The 16,674-nt window shown below is 38.6% G+C and overlaps 2 protein-coding genes and 1 long non-coding RNA gene across 3 annotated transcripts; 2 read left to right on the top strand and 1 right to left on the bottom strand.

Annotated features, from left to right (window-relative positions):
• The first annotated feature begins 187 nt into the window (after positions 1-187).
• LOC112188858 (ras-related protein RABH1e) lies at positions 188-2,590 on the top strand. The gene is made up of 6 exons (XM_024328091.2): positions 188-432; positions 519-589; positions 1,027-1,115; positions 1,428-1,539; positions 1,917-2,007; positions 2,159-2,590. The coding sequence occupies exons 1-6, from the start codon at positions 316-318 to the stop codon at positions 2,300-2,302; spliced, it is 624 nt and encodes a 207-aa protein (XP_024183859.1). The 5' UTR covers positions 188-315; the 3' UTR covers positions 2,303-2,590.
• A 7,950-nt stretch (positions 2,591-10,540) lies between these two features.
• On the top strand, positions 10,541-11,308 carry LOC112185540. The gene is made up of 3 exons (XR_002930318.2): positions 10,541-10,670; positions 10,830-10,935; positions 11,091-11,308. It is a non-coding gene; the product is annotated as an uncharacterized LOC112185540 (long non-coding RNA).
• A 1,522-nt stretch (positions 11,309-12,830) lies between these two features.
• On the bottom strand, positions 12,831-16,327 carry LOC112185368 (probable mitochondrial adenine nucleotide transporter BTL3). The gene is made up of 4 exons (XM_024323608.2): positions 15,435-16,327; positions 14,719-15,022; positions 13,368-13,835; positions 12,831-13,141 (listed from the first exon to the last, which is right to left on the bottom strand). Exons 1-4 carry the CDS (start codon positions 15,878-15,880, stop codon positions 13,067-13,069), a joined length of 1,293 nt encoding a protein of 430 aa, XP_024179376.1. The 5' UTR covers positions 15,881-16,327; the 3' UTR covers positions 12,831-13,066.
• Positions 16,328-16,674: the final 347 nt, after the last annotated feature.

Raw genomic sequence — 16,674 nt, 5'->3', positions numbered from 1 at the left:
GCTATGATAGATCAGAGGTTCGATTACATGTAACAAGCCGGAAAAAAAAGAAAAAGAAGGAGGGGTAAATTAGGAAACGCAAGGAAGGAAGTACAATATTTGGACTTTTGCCGTCTTCGTCGTGCTTGGCGGTTTCTCCTCACCTTCCTATATAAATAGATTGAACTCAAAAAACGGAAAAGAAAGAGACGAAAATAAATAAGAAACACGCTTTCTTTCAGAGTCATATTCATTCCTCTTCCTCTTGCTCTGAGATTCAGATCCAAAAAAGCAAAGCACACAGAATAGAATAATAGAAATAGAAGAATCTCGAAAATGGCGACGGTGTCCCCTCTGGCGAAATACAAGCTCGTCTTCCTCGGCGATCAGTCCGTCGGCAAAACCAGCATCATCACCCGCTTCATGTATGACAAATTCGATTCAACCTATCAGGTATTTCACACATTTCATTCGATCCCTTTCTTAATCTTACGCAATTCTGAATTTCTTGGGGGGTCTAATATATGTTAGGATTGCAGGCTACGATTGGAATTGATTTTCTGTCGAAAACCATGTACCTTGAAGATCGGACAGTTCGTTTGCAGCTTTGGTATGAATTATTTGCATTCCATTTGTTTGACTCATCTAATGTATGTGATCATGTTTCGTATTTTTTTACCTTTAGTCTTGCATCGGGGAAGATCAGACTATGACAATGGTTATCTTGGATTTGCTGAATCATTTTTCCGTAAAATGAATGAATGGCAATACTGCTAGATAGAAATGCGACTTTTGTTTCACTTGTTTCTTTATACCACCGTCTAGTTGTACTGTTGCTTGTGAACCTTGTGAAAGATGGTTTTTGTGGCTATGTAGGTCCAGAATATGATTCTCTTGACGAGGATGGGTATTTTTAAAGTGTTTTAAGGCTATTACTGCATCATACTTGTTAGCTTTGTCAGTTCATCTTTTGTCTACTTGATGTATATATTCGTTTATGCAATTCGCATCATGTTAATCTGCTACATTACGTTTTTGACCTTACAGGGATACTGCCGGGCAAGAGAGGTTTAGGAGTCTCATTCCAAGCTACATCAGGGATTCTTCTGTTGCAGTAATCGTCTATGATGTAGCTAGTGAGTAGTAGTTTAGCATCTTTTAGGATCATAGTTTTTTTATATTTAAAACTTTATTTGGTTTCATATTCCCGGGTTGAGAAACTAGAAAGCACTTTTGTCATGACTCATTAGCCATTTTTGTTGGAAAAATCTGATGAGTTTTGTTTTATAATAGATTCAAGAGCATGAGCTGACAAAAAAACCATGTTGATATCCACTCTTGTTTCATCTATGGAACATAACTGATCAATACATAATTGACCCTAGTCTCTGCTCTTGCTCTTCATAAACACATATTCTTCTCCCTTTGACTGAATTGTTGTGATGCAGATAGACAATCATTTCTGAACACTAATAAATGGATTGAAGAAGTACGAACAGAACGGGGTACTGATGTCATTATCGTGCTTGTTGGGAACAAAACTGATCTCGTTGATAAGAGGTGAGTAATGCACCAAAATTACTAACCGCTTCCTCTTACACTACTCGTTCTGATTAATAGTTTTGCCATGAATCCATCTTAGAGAACCCTGATATATATGTGTATCTCCTTTGTTGCTACATACAACAAAAACCTCATTGAATAATGACTGAATAGGTTTTTCTTCTGTAAGTGACCTTCCCATTGACTATGAAGACATTAACACCTGCATGGCACCATTTTTTGTCTGTAATAGACAAAAATTACAGTGCAATATAGAAGGAGTAGCAGTATGGTTACTTGGTTAGGGACTTATCGAGTTCACCCATTTTCCTTCACAATGCACAAGAATTAAAATTTCAAGTTGTTCTAACCATGTAGTATGGTTGATAAAACAGACAAGTTTCTATAGAGGAAGGAGATTCCAAATCTCGTGAGTTTGGAGTCATGTTCATAGAAACCAGCGCCAAAGCAGGATTCAATATCAAGGTAAAAATACACAAACTCCTGATTCCTTAGGTTCATGCAAACTATTTTACTCAATCAGGCATCATCTTTTTCTAAAAAATAATGCAAGTATACTTCATTTGTTTCAACTTTAATTGCTCATATTTTTTTATGACTACCATGAAAAACGCAGCCACTATTCCGTAAGATTGCTTCTGCGCTGCCAGGGATGGAAACCCTTTCCTCCACAAAACAGGAAGATATGGTTGATGTAAACCTGAAGCCCACTGTCAATTCATCCAACGCAGATCAGCAAGGGGGAGGTTGTGCGTGCTAGACTATTCATTTTACTGAAAAGAAAAAGGAAAAAGCAGTTAGTATAATCGATTGAGCCAATATAGTGATCCTACTCGAGTCTAAGCTATTCGTTTAGGAGCCTAGTGCTTTCTGTTCCATTTGTGTAATGAGGTTGTGTTAAAGTGTTTATAGGAAAACTAAAAGTAGTAATTGTTCCATTTGTGCTAACTTACTAAACTGTGATGATTTGGATTCAGTGTGTTATATTTCCATTACTATGATATTTCATACAGTTAATGTGAAAAGATCCCCATATGATTTACATTAAGTTTTCCAAACTGTGTAGGAACTGATGAAGTCCATGCTTCCCTTCATCACTGTATAATTAGTATACAAGTGAAAAGAACCTCCTTCCTGAAGCTCTAGTTCTTGGTTCCAAACTTCCAATAGACTGAAAATGAAACTGAAAAAGCAAATTACTACTGGCCCCTAATCTTGGCGCTTCATGACCAAAAACAACATTGAACAATGAGTCTCTTCTGTCAGTGCACCTTTACAATCATGACGACACTACGCCAACCAGGGCACCCTTGCTTATTTTGCTTTGTTTCACTGAAACTAAAGGAATACAAGTACGGCTGGCTGGCAATTTATTCAGAGTTGTTCCGACTACATAGTGTGTGATGAGTTTCTATGAATAGGGAGGAGTTTTTCTTCTTCCTTTTTTTTTTTTTTTTTTTTTTGAAGGGAGGAAAATCTCTATTAGGTATTATCATTGATGAAATAACTATACTGTGAGGTGGACGTATGACCTAAACCTCATTTATAAATGCAAACATCCTCAGAGTACATCCTCAGTAATAGAAGGTGTCTCTTCAATCCAAACCTCATCAATATAAGACAGGCTAGCAAAGTGTGTTAACCTGTGAGCAATACTATTTGCTTCATAGAAACTGCTGTCAATGAAATAAGTATCAACATAAAGGTAATTAGAGCAGCAAAAAGCCAGTATTTCTTGGTTTTCTTCAAATCAGCAATTCCCTGCACAATTTACACCATTGCAAATATCTGATTTCTGGTGACTGGAACTCAGAGCCAGACCTGAGGTCAGCATCGTGAGTCGGTTGTCTGCTGCCATCTTTTGAGGAATTTATTTTTGAGTATTTAAGAAACCTATAGATATAAAACGTAACAACGTATCAAAATCTACCCGCAACATAGTTGGCAGGGGTGACCTCTTTAATTTAATTAAGGACTCATTCGTCAGCAAAAGGCTGCTCAGAGTCTAATTCTTTATTTTAAGCAAATTGCCAAATTAAAAAATAAAGGAGGATATGTTATCCAGATCGACCACCATGATACCTTCTGGCGTTGGCTTGAAGCTTGGAGGATCATATGTCAACAAACTCAATATGATCCTTACAAAAATTCAAACAAAAAAACAATGTGACCAACAAATATAAAGAACTAAATAAAATTAAAAGAAAATATGATGAGTAAAAACTAACTAGGAAATTCTTAATCTTATTGTATACTTGATCGAAACAAGTACATATGGTCATATGCAGGATATACATTACATATATAAATTTCCTACAATTATTATTTAGTATGTTTGTATATTTGTAACACCAGGATGTTCCATTGAAGCTGACATGTTATTAGCAGTTGATGAATTATCTAATAAAGTTTATTATTCTTGGAACAGCTTTGGTAGCAAGAATCAACATAGCCTTCCGCGTAGCTTGTAAGATCTGCATGTCAAGCAATAATATCGTAAATACTTTGAAGCATAGTCAAAATAAAAATTGAGAAAGAGACAGTTTGAGTAGAAGTATAGGTACCATAAATGGAGGGTTTGGTAGTGGTGGTCATGACTTTGCTCATAGAGCTCACACAACTATGAGAACAACCATAGGCAACGTCTGAAGTTGGCCCAATCTGGCAAGCAGTCATGCAAAGGCCGAAGCACGCTGCATATTTTGGGGGATTGGCTATGTCCAAAGCGCAAGAGATGGCACACTTTTTGGCACACGTTAGGGCACTTGTGTCCGGAAAGACAATAGAGTCTTGAGGAGTTGGGGCTACTGCTAATGAAAGCACAAGCATGCCTAGCAATGCCACACATCTCAACACAATATTAGTACTAACCTCCATTGCCAAGCTCTCCTCTCTTTTTATTAGTTTTGGTTATGCTAGCTAGTTTACTTTGTTGCTGGATGAAGTGGAAGTTAACCTCAAGCCTTAATTTATAGGGTGATTGTTTTGCCATCTACGGAAATGCCATCAATTTCCATTATTTGGTATTCAATGAAAATCCGGGATAATCCATGGTGTTTTATTTTCATGCTTCTATTAACTTTTATTGCCATATGTGAGAGAGAGTACTGGATTTTCTTCCAAAATATGCAATTCCTTTAGATGCTGTCAGTAGGTGAATATTGAATTGCATATTAATTTGCCTATATGTTTCACAGTAGCCTTATCTTGGCCTTTGCCTTCCAAACTTGGAGCACACAACTTTCTAGAACACTTGAAATTTTACCTTCAGCAGCCTAGTGCTTTCTTCCATTTGTGTAATGAGGTTGTGTTAAATTGTTTATTGGAAAACCGAAAACTAAAAGTAGCAATTGTTCCATGCATTTGTGCTAACCTACTAAACTGTGAAGATTTGGATTCAGTGTGTTACATTTTCATTACTATAATATTCCATACAGTTAATGTGAAAAGATCCCCATATGATTACATTAAGTTTTCCAAACTGTGTAGGAACTGATGAAGTCCATGCTTCCCTTCATTACTGTATAATACTATAATGTAGTATCAAAGTGAAATTAACCTCCTTCCTGAAGCTCTAGTTCTTGGTTCCAAACTTCCAATGGACCGAAAATGAAATTGAAAAAGCAAATTAATTACTACCGTCCCCTAATCTCGGCGCTTCATGGCTAAAAACCTCATTGAACAGATAGGATCTTCTACGCCAACCAGGGCACCCTCGCTTATTTTGCTCTGTTTCACTGACACAAAAGGAATACAAGTACGGCTGACTGGCGATTTATTCAGAGTTGTTCCGACCATGTAGTGTGTGATTGATCTACCAAACGAGTTTTTATGAAAAGAAAGGAGCTTCTTTTTTTTTTTTTTTGAAGGGAGGAAAATCTCCACTAGGTATTATAATCGATGAAATGACTATACTGCAAGGTACACGTATGACCTTGTACCTACATGTGCTAGAACGAGCATAATTAGCTATAATGAGCCACGCTCATTGTACCGCCAGAGATACCGACTCTCACCAAGGGGATGACCTGCGAAGTCACGGCCAGGCGGGCTACCGCTCGAGCCCTGGATCGCCCCCAGATCACCGCTGACGCGCCGCGTCAAGATAGCATCAGAAGCTCCAGACGCTGGAAATCGAAGCACATCAGTCCCACATCGGAAACAAGAAGAAGATCAACCTCTTCCTTACCTATAAAAGGTTCTCTCCTCTCTCCTCATTAATTATGCAATTACTACTCATTTATTGTTATGCTGCGCATATACAGTGACTGACTTAGGCATCGGAGAAGTGAAGACCGCCCAACGTGGTCTCCCTCTGACGTCCTGTCTATCGTGTTGCAGCAAACAGGAATCACCTGATCCTAGGAGTAGCGGTCCGCCCACCAGACCTGCGTTAAGCAAGGAATCGGCTACCGCTGTCCGCTGGACTTGAGCATTAACAGACTTAAACCTAGGGTATAATTACAAAATATCCTCAGAGAGTACATCCTCAATAATAGAAGGTGTCTCTTCAATCAAAACCTCACCAATATAAGAAAGACTAGTAAAATATGCTAACCAGTGAGCAACACTATTTGCTTCATGGAACTACTGTAAATGAAATAAGTATCAACACAAATGTAATTAGAGCATTGGTTTTCTTCATATCATCCATCCCCTAGACAATTTATACCCCTGCAAATCTCTGATTTCTGGTGACTGGAACTCAGGGCCAGACTTTGAGCTCAGCCTCGTGAGTCGGCTCACTACAACAAAATAGGGTATTAGTGACCAAATGTCAGTGACCACTTCAATATTGGTCACAAATACTATTGAATTAATGACCAATATTATTGGCTGGTCACTAACACTTTTAGGACCAACTAAATTCATTTACCCACCCATTGTTCAAACTTTAATGACCAAAAATTTTATACTAGTGACCATTTATTTTGGGTCACTAACATTTTGAACTAATTAAAGAGTGGTTTCCCTTTAGTGACCAAAACTTTTCAGTTGGAGGGATTTTTTCTCTTAAATCTTGAAGTGGCGGGCTCTTAAAACACGCTTTTCAAAATGAAAAAATCGGGGTATTCTAAAGCGCTATTTTGAACTCACAGACCCAAAACATAAAATCCCTAGCTCACAGGCCCTCTTATCTTCTTCGTCCTTCTCCCTCACTCCATTGTTTTGTTCGCAAGTCATGGTGGGTCGAGTCCTGAATTCCGATCACCTTGGACGACACATTCGAGCACGTAACGGTGTCGCTCTACCTCAATTTGCTGAAGAACGATTCCAAAGTTAACGGTCATGTTATGGGCTTCAAGCCCGAGCAAATTACGATTCAGTTTCGATATCCTGGATTACAGGTTTGTTTATGGTAAGTAAGCTTTGAGATTTGATTTTGTAGTGGGGATTTGAGAATTGGGGATTTTTTTGAGATTTTGAAATTATGGGTGCTTTATTGATTTTTGTTGCCCATAGAGAGCCTCGACTTCGACTCCATCAGTGGCCAGGACTTCGCATTGGAAGACGGCGCCACCTTCTGCTCCGCCTACCCCTTCTCCGGCGTCGCCGAGAACCTCGTCCTCCAGGAGAAGCTCTCGCATTACTTGGACCCAGAAGACCCAGAACTGTGTTGTTGGAGACACCCAGAGCTAGAAAATGGGGCCGACGATATCACTGTCGGAGCAGTGCACAGACAACAAAAAGACAAGGTAAGAGCTGATTCTAATTCCAATCAACAAATTTGAGTTTCATAAATTGCATTTTGCAGCTGAGCTGGCCCAGCTCAGCTGTAAGAGCTCTATGTATGTATGTATTTAGATGTGCACTAGAATTAGGACCTCTTATGAGTTTGCTTCCTATCTGGCTTTTCTCAAGTTTGCCTTACTTAGACTGTTGAAAGGTGGAAACTTTCAATCATAAACCTTGGTAAAGATTGCTTCTTTTACCTCATGTAGGATACCTAAGTTTTCAATGCCTTATCATCCTTGCCCTGGGAAAGGATAGGCTGAACAAACAAATTTAGCTGCGAGCCTGCGAGCACCTCGCAAGTGCTATATCCACCTCCTTTGTAGGAGCCTTGGGTATTTAAATTCATTCTTGTCACATGTTGAGATTTGATTTTGTGATTTCGTGTTCAAATAGGTTGCAGTAGGAAAGTCATCAGCTGTCTTCTGTGTTTACGCTATCTTATATTAGTCACTCAACTTTGTTCCAATAATGGATACCAGCTTAACAATATAACTTGAAAGCCCAAGTCAGTACTTCGACTAATATCTACAACTTCAAGTCTCCATTGGTGACTTTTTCCTTCTCTACACTCCAAACCGCCACCAATGATTTCTAGAATGACAATACATTTGGAACTGGTGGCAATATGCGAAATTCGTAAGGGTTCTTTCAAGGATAGGCAACTAGTAGCAGTAAAGCTGATGACTACCAGACAAGAGTTGAGAAAACTGCAGGCTTTCTATCTGAACTTGGCATTATAGCTCATGTAGACCATCCTAATACTGCTAAGTTAATTGGCTGTTGAGTTGAATAAGGAATGCACCTTGTTTTCGGTTACCTCAACTTGGGAGTTTAGGTTCTCTCCTGCATGGTCCAAAGAATGATATTCTTGATTGGAATAAAAGGTGTAAAATTGTTTTTGGGGCGGTAGATGGTTTGCTGTATCTTCATGATAGTTGTCAGAGGGGATCATCCATAGAGATGTCAAGGCTGATAATATTCTATTGACACAGGATTTTGTGCCTCATATATGTGATTTTAGCAAAAGTGGCTATCGAAACAATGACTCATCACAATGTTTTTAATTTTAGGGTACATTTGGTTAGTTTACTCCTGAATATTTTATGCATGGAAAAATTTGATGTGTATTCTTTTGGGGCCCTACTTTTGGAGCTTATAACTGGTCGTCCATCTTTGAATTATCCTCAACAAAGCCTTGTTATTTGGGCAAGGCCCTTGCTTAATGCAAAGGACCTCAAGGAGCTTTTTGATACTTATTGGTATTAGTGATAACTATGACAGCACAGAGCTGGATCATATGATGTTGACCTCATCTTTATGCATAGAACAGTCTGCTATTCTACGTCCTCTCATGTGTCAGGTTGTGGTACTGGAGGTGACGACTATGTCACGAAGTGTGCCAAAGAAATGAAAAGGAGGTCCCTACAGAGAACATACTAAGAAGAATGTTGGATGCACAAACATATAACTCAACAAACTATCTGAGGGATCTCAACCGAACAAGCAGATTGCTTTTGGCTCTTGAAAACAGATTAATGGAATCTTCCAGACACAACTGTTAGTTCATTTGTCTAGTGTGCTTGCAAAGACCATATGGTAATCTAAGTTGGCTTTTTTTGTTTTTTTCCATGTTATTTGCAAGCACTCTCATTACCTGAAACTGTGACTTTATTCATAGAGCTTCTGATAAGTTCTGTGACATGTATACTGCAACATGTTATGAAAATAGTTGACTGGAATTTTTATTTACCTTTTTGAATTAATTAAATTGTGCTAGCTGTGTTTTAGCCTGAAACTATAAAGATTGAGTTGAAGATTTCTTGTACTCTCACAGGTGGAGCTTCACCTGGTGAAGGAGATCTCGGTCCGATCAAACTCCTTCTTTGAGTCTCAGAGCCAGTTGGAGGATTTGTATGTGAAGATCGTTGAGGTATGCAATCGGATTCGGGAGCTTAAGGAGACCATTTTTCTGTTGGATGTGGATTTGGTGGACTCTACGAGGCAGATTCAAGAGCTCAATGTTACCAGGAGTAATTTGTTGGCTCTTCAACAGAAGCTGAGGCTGATTCTCTATGTCAATCAAGCTCTTTCGGTTCTCAAACTGGTATTCCATTGCACTTTATCTCTTCGGTTTAGTAATGCATATCGATTCATGTATGTTTACGACTTTACGACAATTGTTAGTTGTTTAGTGTAGAACTTTATCTCTTCGATTTAGTAATGCATATCGATTCTTGTATGTTTACGACAATTGTTAGCTGTGTAGTGTAGAATTCTAGAGTTGTAGTAGCTGTTTACGATTCTAGGGCCAGAATAGGTAGAACCTGATGCTTCAGATTTAGAGATGGCAGTTGCACTATAAAATGGCAATTTGCAGTTGGTAATGTTTAGGTATATAAGACTTCATGCAACCTCATAGTTCAACCTCTGTAGCTTTGGTCTCGATCACTCACTTCATGCAAAATTAGCTCCTAGTATAAGACTTCTTGCTAGTTGGCACATATCAGTAACAGCCGATTGACACAATGATATTTGATTACTGGTATTTTGAATAAATCTTACTAGGACTCAATCTAGGAAAGTCTGTAAGATTTATTAATGTTAAGATTTTTTTTTTTCCTGGCATTTCTTCTCTTTTCTTGTTTTTGTACAAGTACGTAAAGTTGTATCCCATTCTCTATCTTCTGTTGTAATATTCTTAGTAGAACTAGAAATATGATTATATAAAAAATATTTTTGATTAACCTGGCTGCATTGTAATTTGTACAGTTACATCTTATGACTATAGGCAACCACTTTGTTGATATAAATTGATATACTTTTTTCTTTCATACAGCTTGTTGCCTCTGCAGATTGTGCTGGAGCTTTGGATGTCACAGATGACCTACAACATTTGCTGGTATTTTTCTTTTACTGTTTCATTGTTTTGTTTTGTTGGAAAAGCTAGTGTTTTGCAATATACATTCCTATAGGCAATGTGCAAGTGTTATTATATTACTAATGTAGTAGTACCTCTTTTGAAGGTGGCAGGTGATCTGTTATATGTAATTTTAGATATTTTAATTTGTCAGTCATCTTCTGCTTGCATCCTTGATTTGATATTATATGTCCTTGTATATCACCTATAGGTTGTGAGTCATACTGATCCTCAAATATGATATTTTCTGTGGTAATGCAGGTGTTTGTGTTGAATATAGATACTAGAAGATTATTCTCACTATGTGTTTCTGATCCACCGTCTTCCATTAGTCCCAAAATCTTTTTGTACAGTCTTTCAATTACTCAATTGAGTTTTCTCTATTTATCTAATGTCATACTGTTTGTGTTGAATAGAGTACCAGAAGATTATTCTCACTGTGAGTTTCTGATCCACCTCCCAGGATATTGCCCAAGTATGTGGTTTTTATACAACACGAAGACACCGTCTTCCTTTAGTTCCAAAATCTTTTTGTATAGTCTTTCAATTACTCAATTGAGTTGTGTGTTCTCTGTTTATCTAATGCCATACTGTTTGTGTTGATATGATTTATGATTGTGTCTTTCCATTGCAGGCGGGATTGTAGTTTCCAGTATGGTAGCTTAGTTGATTTGGTAGATGGACATACATCAGTACTTTATCATAGGCTTCGGCTACTGGTTACCATTGTATACATGAAGGTATGCATACACAAGTCATTGGGCTTTTGAAATTATATTATATTATGGAAACATTATTATAGTGTATTTAGTGAATACTAGGCCTTTTTAGATGCAACTCTTACTACATTAGGATGAAGGTTATAACTTGCTATATATGTTTTGTTATATTGCAGATTTGGTCTAAGCTTCAAAAAGTACGTACATCTTGCAAACCCTCATTGAAGGCTCATTGAACTTCTAGAAAGACTTGAATGTATTTCTGTCTATTTTGAAATTGTTATCAAGGATGGATATTAACATCTCTATATTTTAGATTTGCGAATGTAGTATTTCAAGATGGAGATATTGATAACTGGTTTTAGAGTACATTTCACTTTCTGGTGTTGGACTACATATTGAATGCTACTTTTAGTAGGTTATTGCATGAAAAAATGCACATTGTCTCCATTTTGAAAAATGTAGCTACACACTTAGTGATCAAGTTTGTTAGTTATTAACATCAAACTTAACAACCTAGAATAATTGCCAATTTAGTTACCAAATTATCAATAATATGGTCACTAAAATTATTCAATTTAGTGACCATTGGTATCACAATTTAGTGATGAACGTGTAGGTCACTAATGTCATTATCATTTGTGACCATATGATCATGGTCAGACATTTTGAATTAGTGACCAAAAATTGTGGTCATTGAAGACATTTTGAATTAGTGACCAACTTACAATTGTTGGTCACTAAATAGAATCAGTGAGGGACCTATAGTGACCACCTAGTGACCACCCGAATTTGGTCACTAACCATATTTAGTGACCAAATTTTCTAGTTTTAATGACCAATGCAGTGGTCACTAATACCCAAATTATGAGTACAACCATAGGCAACTTCAGACGTTGCCTATGGTTGTACTCATATTCCTGAAAAGCAGTCATGCAAAGGCCGAAGCACGCTGCATATTTTGGGGGATTGGCTATGTCCAGAGCGCAAGAGATGGCACACTTTTTGGCACATGTTAGGGCACTTGTGTCCGGAAAGACAATAGAGTCTTGAGGAGTTGGGGCTACTGCTAATGAAAGCACAAGCATGCCTAGCAATGCCACACATCTCAACACAATATTAGTACTAACCTCCATTGCCAAGCTCTCCTCTCTTTTTATTAGTTTTGGTTATGTCAGCTAGTTTACTTTGTTGCTGGATGAAGTGGAAGTTAACCTGAAGCCTTAATTTAGAGGGTGATTGTTTTGCCATCTACGGAAATGCCATCAATTTCCATTATTTGGTATTCAATGAAAATCTGGGATAATTCATGGTGTTTCATTTTCATGCTTCTATTAATTTTAATTGCCATATGTAAGAGAGTACTGGATTTTCTTCTAAATGCTGTCTGAAGGTGAATATTAAATTGCATATATGTTTCACAATTGCCTTATCTTCGCCTTTGCCTTCTAAACTTGGAGCGCACAGCTTTCTAGAACACTTGATTTGAATTTTACGTATTGCAGGATGCTAAGAGAAACATTTCAGTCTCATCGAAACGAATCCAATGAGCATTATGAGTAGCTGACCATTTATGTTTGATGTCAAAAAGTTCAAACAGATTTCAAGGTGGAGCACTGACAAAGATTTCCATTATTTGTGGCATCCCATGAATATCGGTTATATCATAAGTGATTTTCCTAAACCATATCATCTAATATTCATCTACTGTAAATGCACAGAGCAGCTCCACTCGGAGGTCATCATCCATTGAAGCAGTTTCATTGCAAAACCTTGTGTATAGAAATGTAGTTGCGTTTGTATAATCTTTCCAATCACTGCTTTCTTACACTTAATAGTATGTCTGAATTTCATGTTCATTATCAGCTTCGTTTTGTTGATAATTTGTGTAACCCAAAGACAATGCACCATTAGCGTTGCTAGCCTCGAACTATCAATGACATTAAGACCTGCTGACGCATTGAAATTACTCAGACCTTTCACTGTTCAAATGCCAATGGGATACACATACAAAAGACTGAAATTTCTGTGTTAATCTGTGCTATGGCAGGAATTTAATTCCTTCTCCCATCTCACAAAATGTCAATGGAGAACATTCTAAGGAACTCTTTCGGAAATGAAAGCTATGGTCTGTGATGAGGATTCAAAAGTACTATGAAGACTCTACTTTGAGAAGAATCTTCATGAACTCGTACACAAAATAACTGATGGCAGCAGATGGTAAGACCTGAAAGCAGAGAAAATAAACTATGTCAAGATCATAATAAACAGATGTAATTAGGTGACATTGCCAGTATACGAAAGTTTGCTATGAAGGATAGTTGTATGGGAAAAACAGGAACCTAGTCTAATTACCGAAAGAAAGTAAGAGAACATGTTTAGAAAATTTCTATGCGTGACTTCCTCTGCTACAGCTAAAGCATTTTAACTGAAGAATCATCAGAGTACCATACCTGCAACAAGCTGGGTATCAATCCAGCATAAAGAGCAGGAACACCTCCTTGCTCAACAATCTTCGCACAAGTTGCAACTGCACTTAATCTAGTTGCCGGAACTTGCATTTGAAGGTGTCTCCTCACAACTTCAAAAGGATATGTAGCGGCTTCAGAGCAACAACCGGCAATTGCCCCATACAGTAATGTTCTAATGGTACCCAACTCCATTTGTTCCAGAGCATTCAGTTTGTCACCTTCTTGTTTCATGTGTCGGAGTCTCTCCCTCCCTTCAGGTGAATGCAGATAAGCTGATTTCAGTATATCATAGACGCCGTAGAAAACTGCACCTGAAGGTGCCATACTGACAATAGAGGGTAGTAAGCCCTTGTAAAGAGAGAAGAATCCTTCGGTTTGAATCATGTGGCGGAAAGCACCAATTACACCACCCAATGCTTCTCCACCAGGAGCTACCATCTTTGTCCGGATCTGAAATTATTGACAGTTTAGAATGAGGCTTCCACTGTAGTTTCACAAAAATAATTACTATAAGAAGCTTTTAAAAAATGGCAGATTCAAGTTTTTTTTTTATTTTTTTAAATGTAACCAGCCAACTTAACGAAAATGGGGTAACAAAATTGTTTTCATATAGGAAGAAAACAAAAATAATTTTTTTTAAGTGCCCTGTAAAACAAGATAAGCGCTAAGCTGGCGCTCTGCCTATTCCAGTTAATCTACAGAGACTCTAGACTAGTGGAGGGGAGTTCATTCTTCTTGATATACCCTCTTTTCAAGAATTTGGATTGCACCGGGTGAACTAGTTGAAGTCTGATTAAATAAGGAAGAAAGTTAGAAAAGCCAATGTAACCACAAAAGCTCAAGAATTGCACCTACTTTCGCGTAATACTGAATCTTCTGTTTTGCACAGGGATACTTCTAGAGGTTTTCTATCAAGCCTCCATTGATTAGGATACTTGAAACATATGGCAAAGCAATTGCAGTGGAAGAGCGGTTCACACTTCATACTTCCATCCAAGACTAGGGCAAACACTGAGTCTTAAATAGGGTCCTAAATGGCTGAGAAAAGCATTTTTCCCAGTGTCTGACCAGCATACTGCAAGCTCTAAAGTGTAAACACAAAAGACAGCAAGCTTGCAGAAGTGGCGCTCTCTACTCACTAGCTAAATGGCCCAGAAAAGAACATCCCCTACCCCCTTCTTATTCTCCACATTGAACTAACTACAAAGCATAAGAAGACTAGAAGAGTAATTACTCAATTACTTCAAACAAACTAAGAAAGATTCACCAGGCAAAGGTTTTCTTATGACATGAAATCAAATGGACCAATTAAAAGTTGTGAGTTGAGGCATACAGTGTCCATGGGCAAGCAGAGCAAGGTAGCTGTAATTCCAGCTGCAGCACCAGCAAGAAACCTCTCAAAATTCGTGGATTCCTCATTCCCCGACAACTTCACCAGATGATTTCTGTACGTATCATAGGCATAGAAATTGATAGCCTTGAAGGGTGCCGTGCGAAGAATATTCACAAAATTCCCTTTCCAAAATCCTTTCAGCCCTTGAGAATCTGCAATCGTCTTGATGAGCTCAACCAAGTTCTTCTGCTCACCACGTATTATGTACTCCAGCTTTAGCCTCTCGAGAGGAGCAACAAACGTTCTAAATACACCACAGAAAATATCAAGCCTCAGAACAATAATGATGCATGAGCCAAACAGAATGTACAAATAGTCAATTCAAGGCATAACCAGTAATTTACATGAAAAAACGAAAATTAGAGGTCCTTTTCAGTTTGCTTCATACTCACAGGACAAAAGAGAAAAATCTCATTTGGGTTTTTCATTTCCAATATTCATATCCAAACAAAACATACAACCTTGACTTATAGTGCATCATCATATAGTCCAATACTCATCAACAACATCAAAACCCAACACTCATATTTCTTTTCTTTCCAAGATTCAAACTTTCTACTCTTAATCCAATTCACAAGCAAATACAAATGATTATTCACCAAAGATGAAAACTTTACAATTCAATATAGAGGCTTTGAAAGCTAGAAAGCTCTAACCTTGAAACCATGGCAGCAACAGCTCCAGACCAGAGATGCTTGGTAGTATTCATAGCACCTGATCCCTTCTCCACAATCTCACTCCGCTCCTTCTCAAACACAACCTCCTCCGCCGCCTGCTCTTCCGCCGTCGAATTTTTATTCCCATTTTGCCCCAGGACTTCTCCCGATTCCCGAACATACCCCTCGTTTCCATCTGACAAGCTCACACACAAGAACGCCCCTCCGCCGCGGCCACCCCCAAAACGCACCGTTTTGCTGAAACACCGACCCGAACCCGAACGGGTCTTGGACTTGGCCGGAAGGAGGGAAAGGAAGGTGGGAGAGACGGTTTGATCAGGGTGGAGGAACAAGCCTCCGCCGCCGAGGAAGAGGAGCGAGGGGTCGGGATCGGACGGCGGGGATTGGATCAAGCGAGAGAGGGTGAAACCGGCGCGGTGGTGCATTGCGGAAACGGCGTCGTAGAGTGGAAGTGAGCGACATTTAGGGGTGGGTTATGAAGAAGAGGAAAATTGAGAAGCTTGAAGGAGACGAGGGAATGGAATAATAATAATAATAATAATATTGGAGAGAATGTGAGGGAGTTGGGGATGAAAGGGACGTCTGGGATTGAGTTGGGGATGGTGGGGGGTTTGCTTTTGCTTTGTTTCCATCGCCGTCAGGTGGATTTAGCTTTCATCGTCGACTGTTGGGGGAAGGTTGGCGGCTTCTGGGACTAGTTGCACTGTTGCGGCCTTTTCTGGTTGGGATGTAAAGGTCAGAGGACAAATCAGAGTGTTTGGGGTTATAGCACCCTGTCACGCCACTACTGTCGTAATAAATTATGTTAATTAGGGAAGAAAAAAATACAGAGCGGAGATTTGTAACTGAACGGAGTATTAAAGTGATCGGTGGAAGAGTAAAGGTTTTACCGGCTTATGTGATGTAGTTTAGTAGATGCGGTGCGGTTGTCTTAGTATGGTTATTCAGATGAAGTCACATTGAGCACGTTTTTAAATTCTCAAGTTAGTAAAGTCTCACATGATGAAGATGGAAGACGAATCAGAAAAGAAAAAAGAAAAAACAGGTTCTCAAAGGGCACCACTGATAGAGGAGACTGTTGTGGTTAAATGAAAGTCAAATCATCTTGTAAAGAATAAGATTATGAATTCGACCGACAAGAGGGCAAATGAGAAGGCGGGTGGCGAGTTGAGTTTCTCTGAGTGATTCATTGATATCAATATGGACTTGAAAGTCAAGC

This window comes from Rosa chinensis, chromosome 2 (genome assembly GCF_002994745.2).
Source record: "Rosa chinensis cultivar Old Blush chromosome 2, RchiOBHm-V2, whole genome shotgun sequence".
NCBI lineage: Eukaryota > Viridiplantae > Streptophyta > Magnoliopsida > Rosales > Rosaceae > Rosa > Rosa chinensis.
Note: the sequence above shows the minus strand (reverse complement) of the source record. Positions and strands in the feature narration are given on the sequence as shown.

Excerpts from the sequence above, each read along its gene's own strand:
- LOC112188858 (XM_024328091.2), top strand. The coding sequence starts at position 316 with ATGGCGACGGTGTCCCCTCTGGCGAAATACAAGCTCGTCTTCCTCGGC. Across the intron at positions 433-518 it reads AATTCGATTCAACCTATCAG|GCTACGATTGGAATTGATTT; the intron begins GTATTTCACACA and ends TTAGGATTGCAG. Across the intron at positions 1,540-1,916 it reads ACTGATCTCGTTGATAAGAG|ACAAGTTTCTATAGAGGAAG; the intron begins GTGAGTAATGCA and ends TTGATAAAACAG.
- LOC112185368 (XM_024323608.2), bottom strand. The coding sequence starts at position 15,880 with ATGCACCACCGCGCCGGTTTCACCCTCTCTCGCTTGATCCAATCCCCG. Across the intron at positions 15,023-15,434 it reads GTTGCTGCCATGGTTTCAAG|AACGTTTGTTGCTCCTCTCG; the intron begins GTTAGAGCTTTC and ends TGGTGTATTTAG. Across the intron at positions 13,836-14,718 it reads TCTGCTTGCCCATGGACACT|ATCCGGACAAAGATGGTAGC; the intron begins GTATGCCTCAAC and ends CAATAATTTCAG.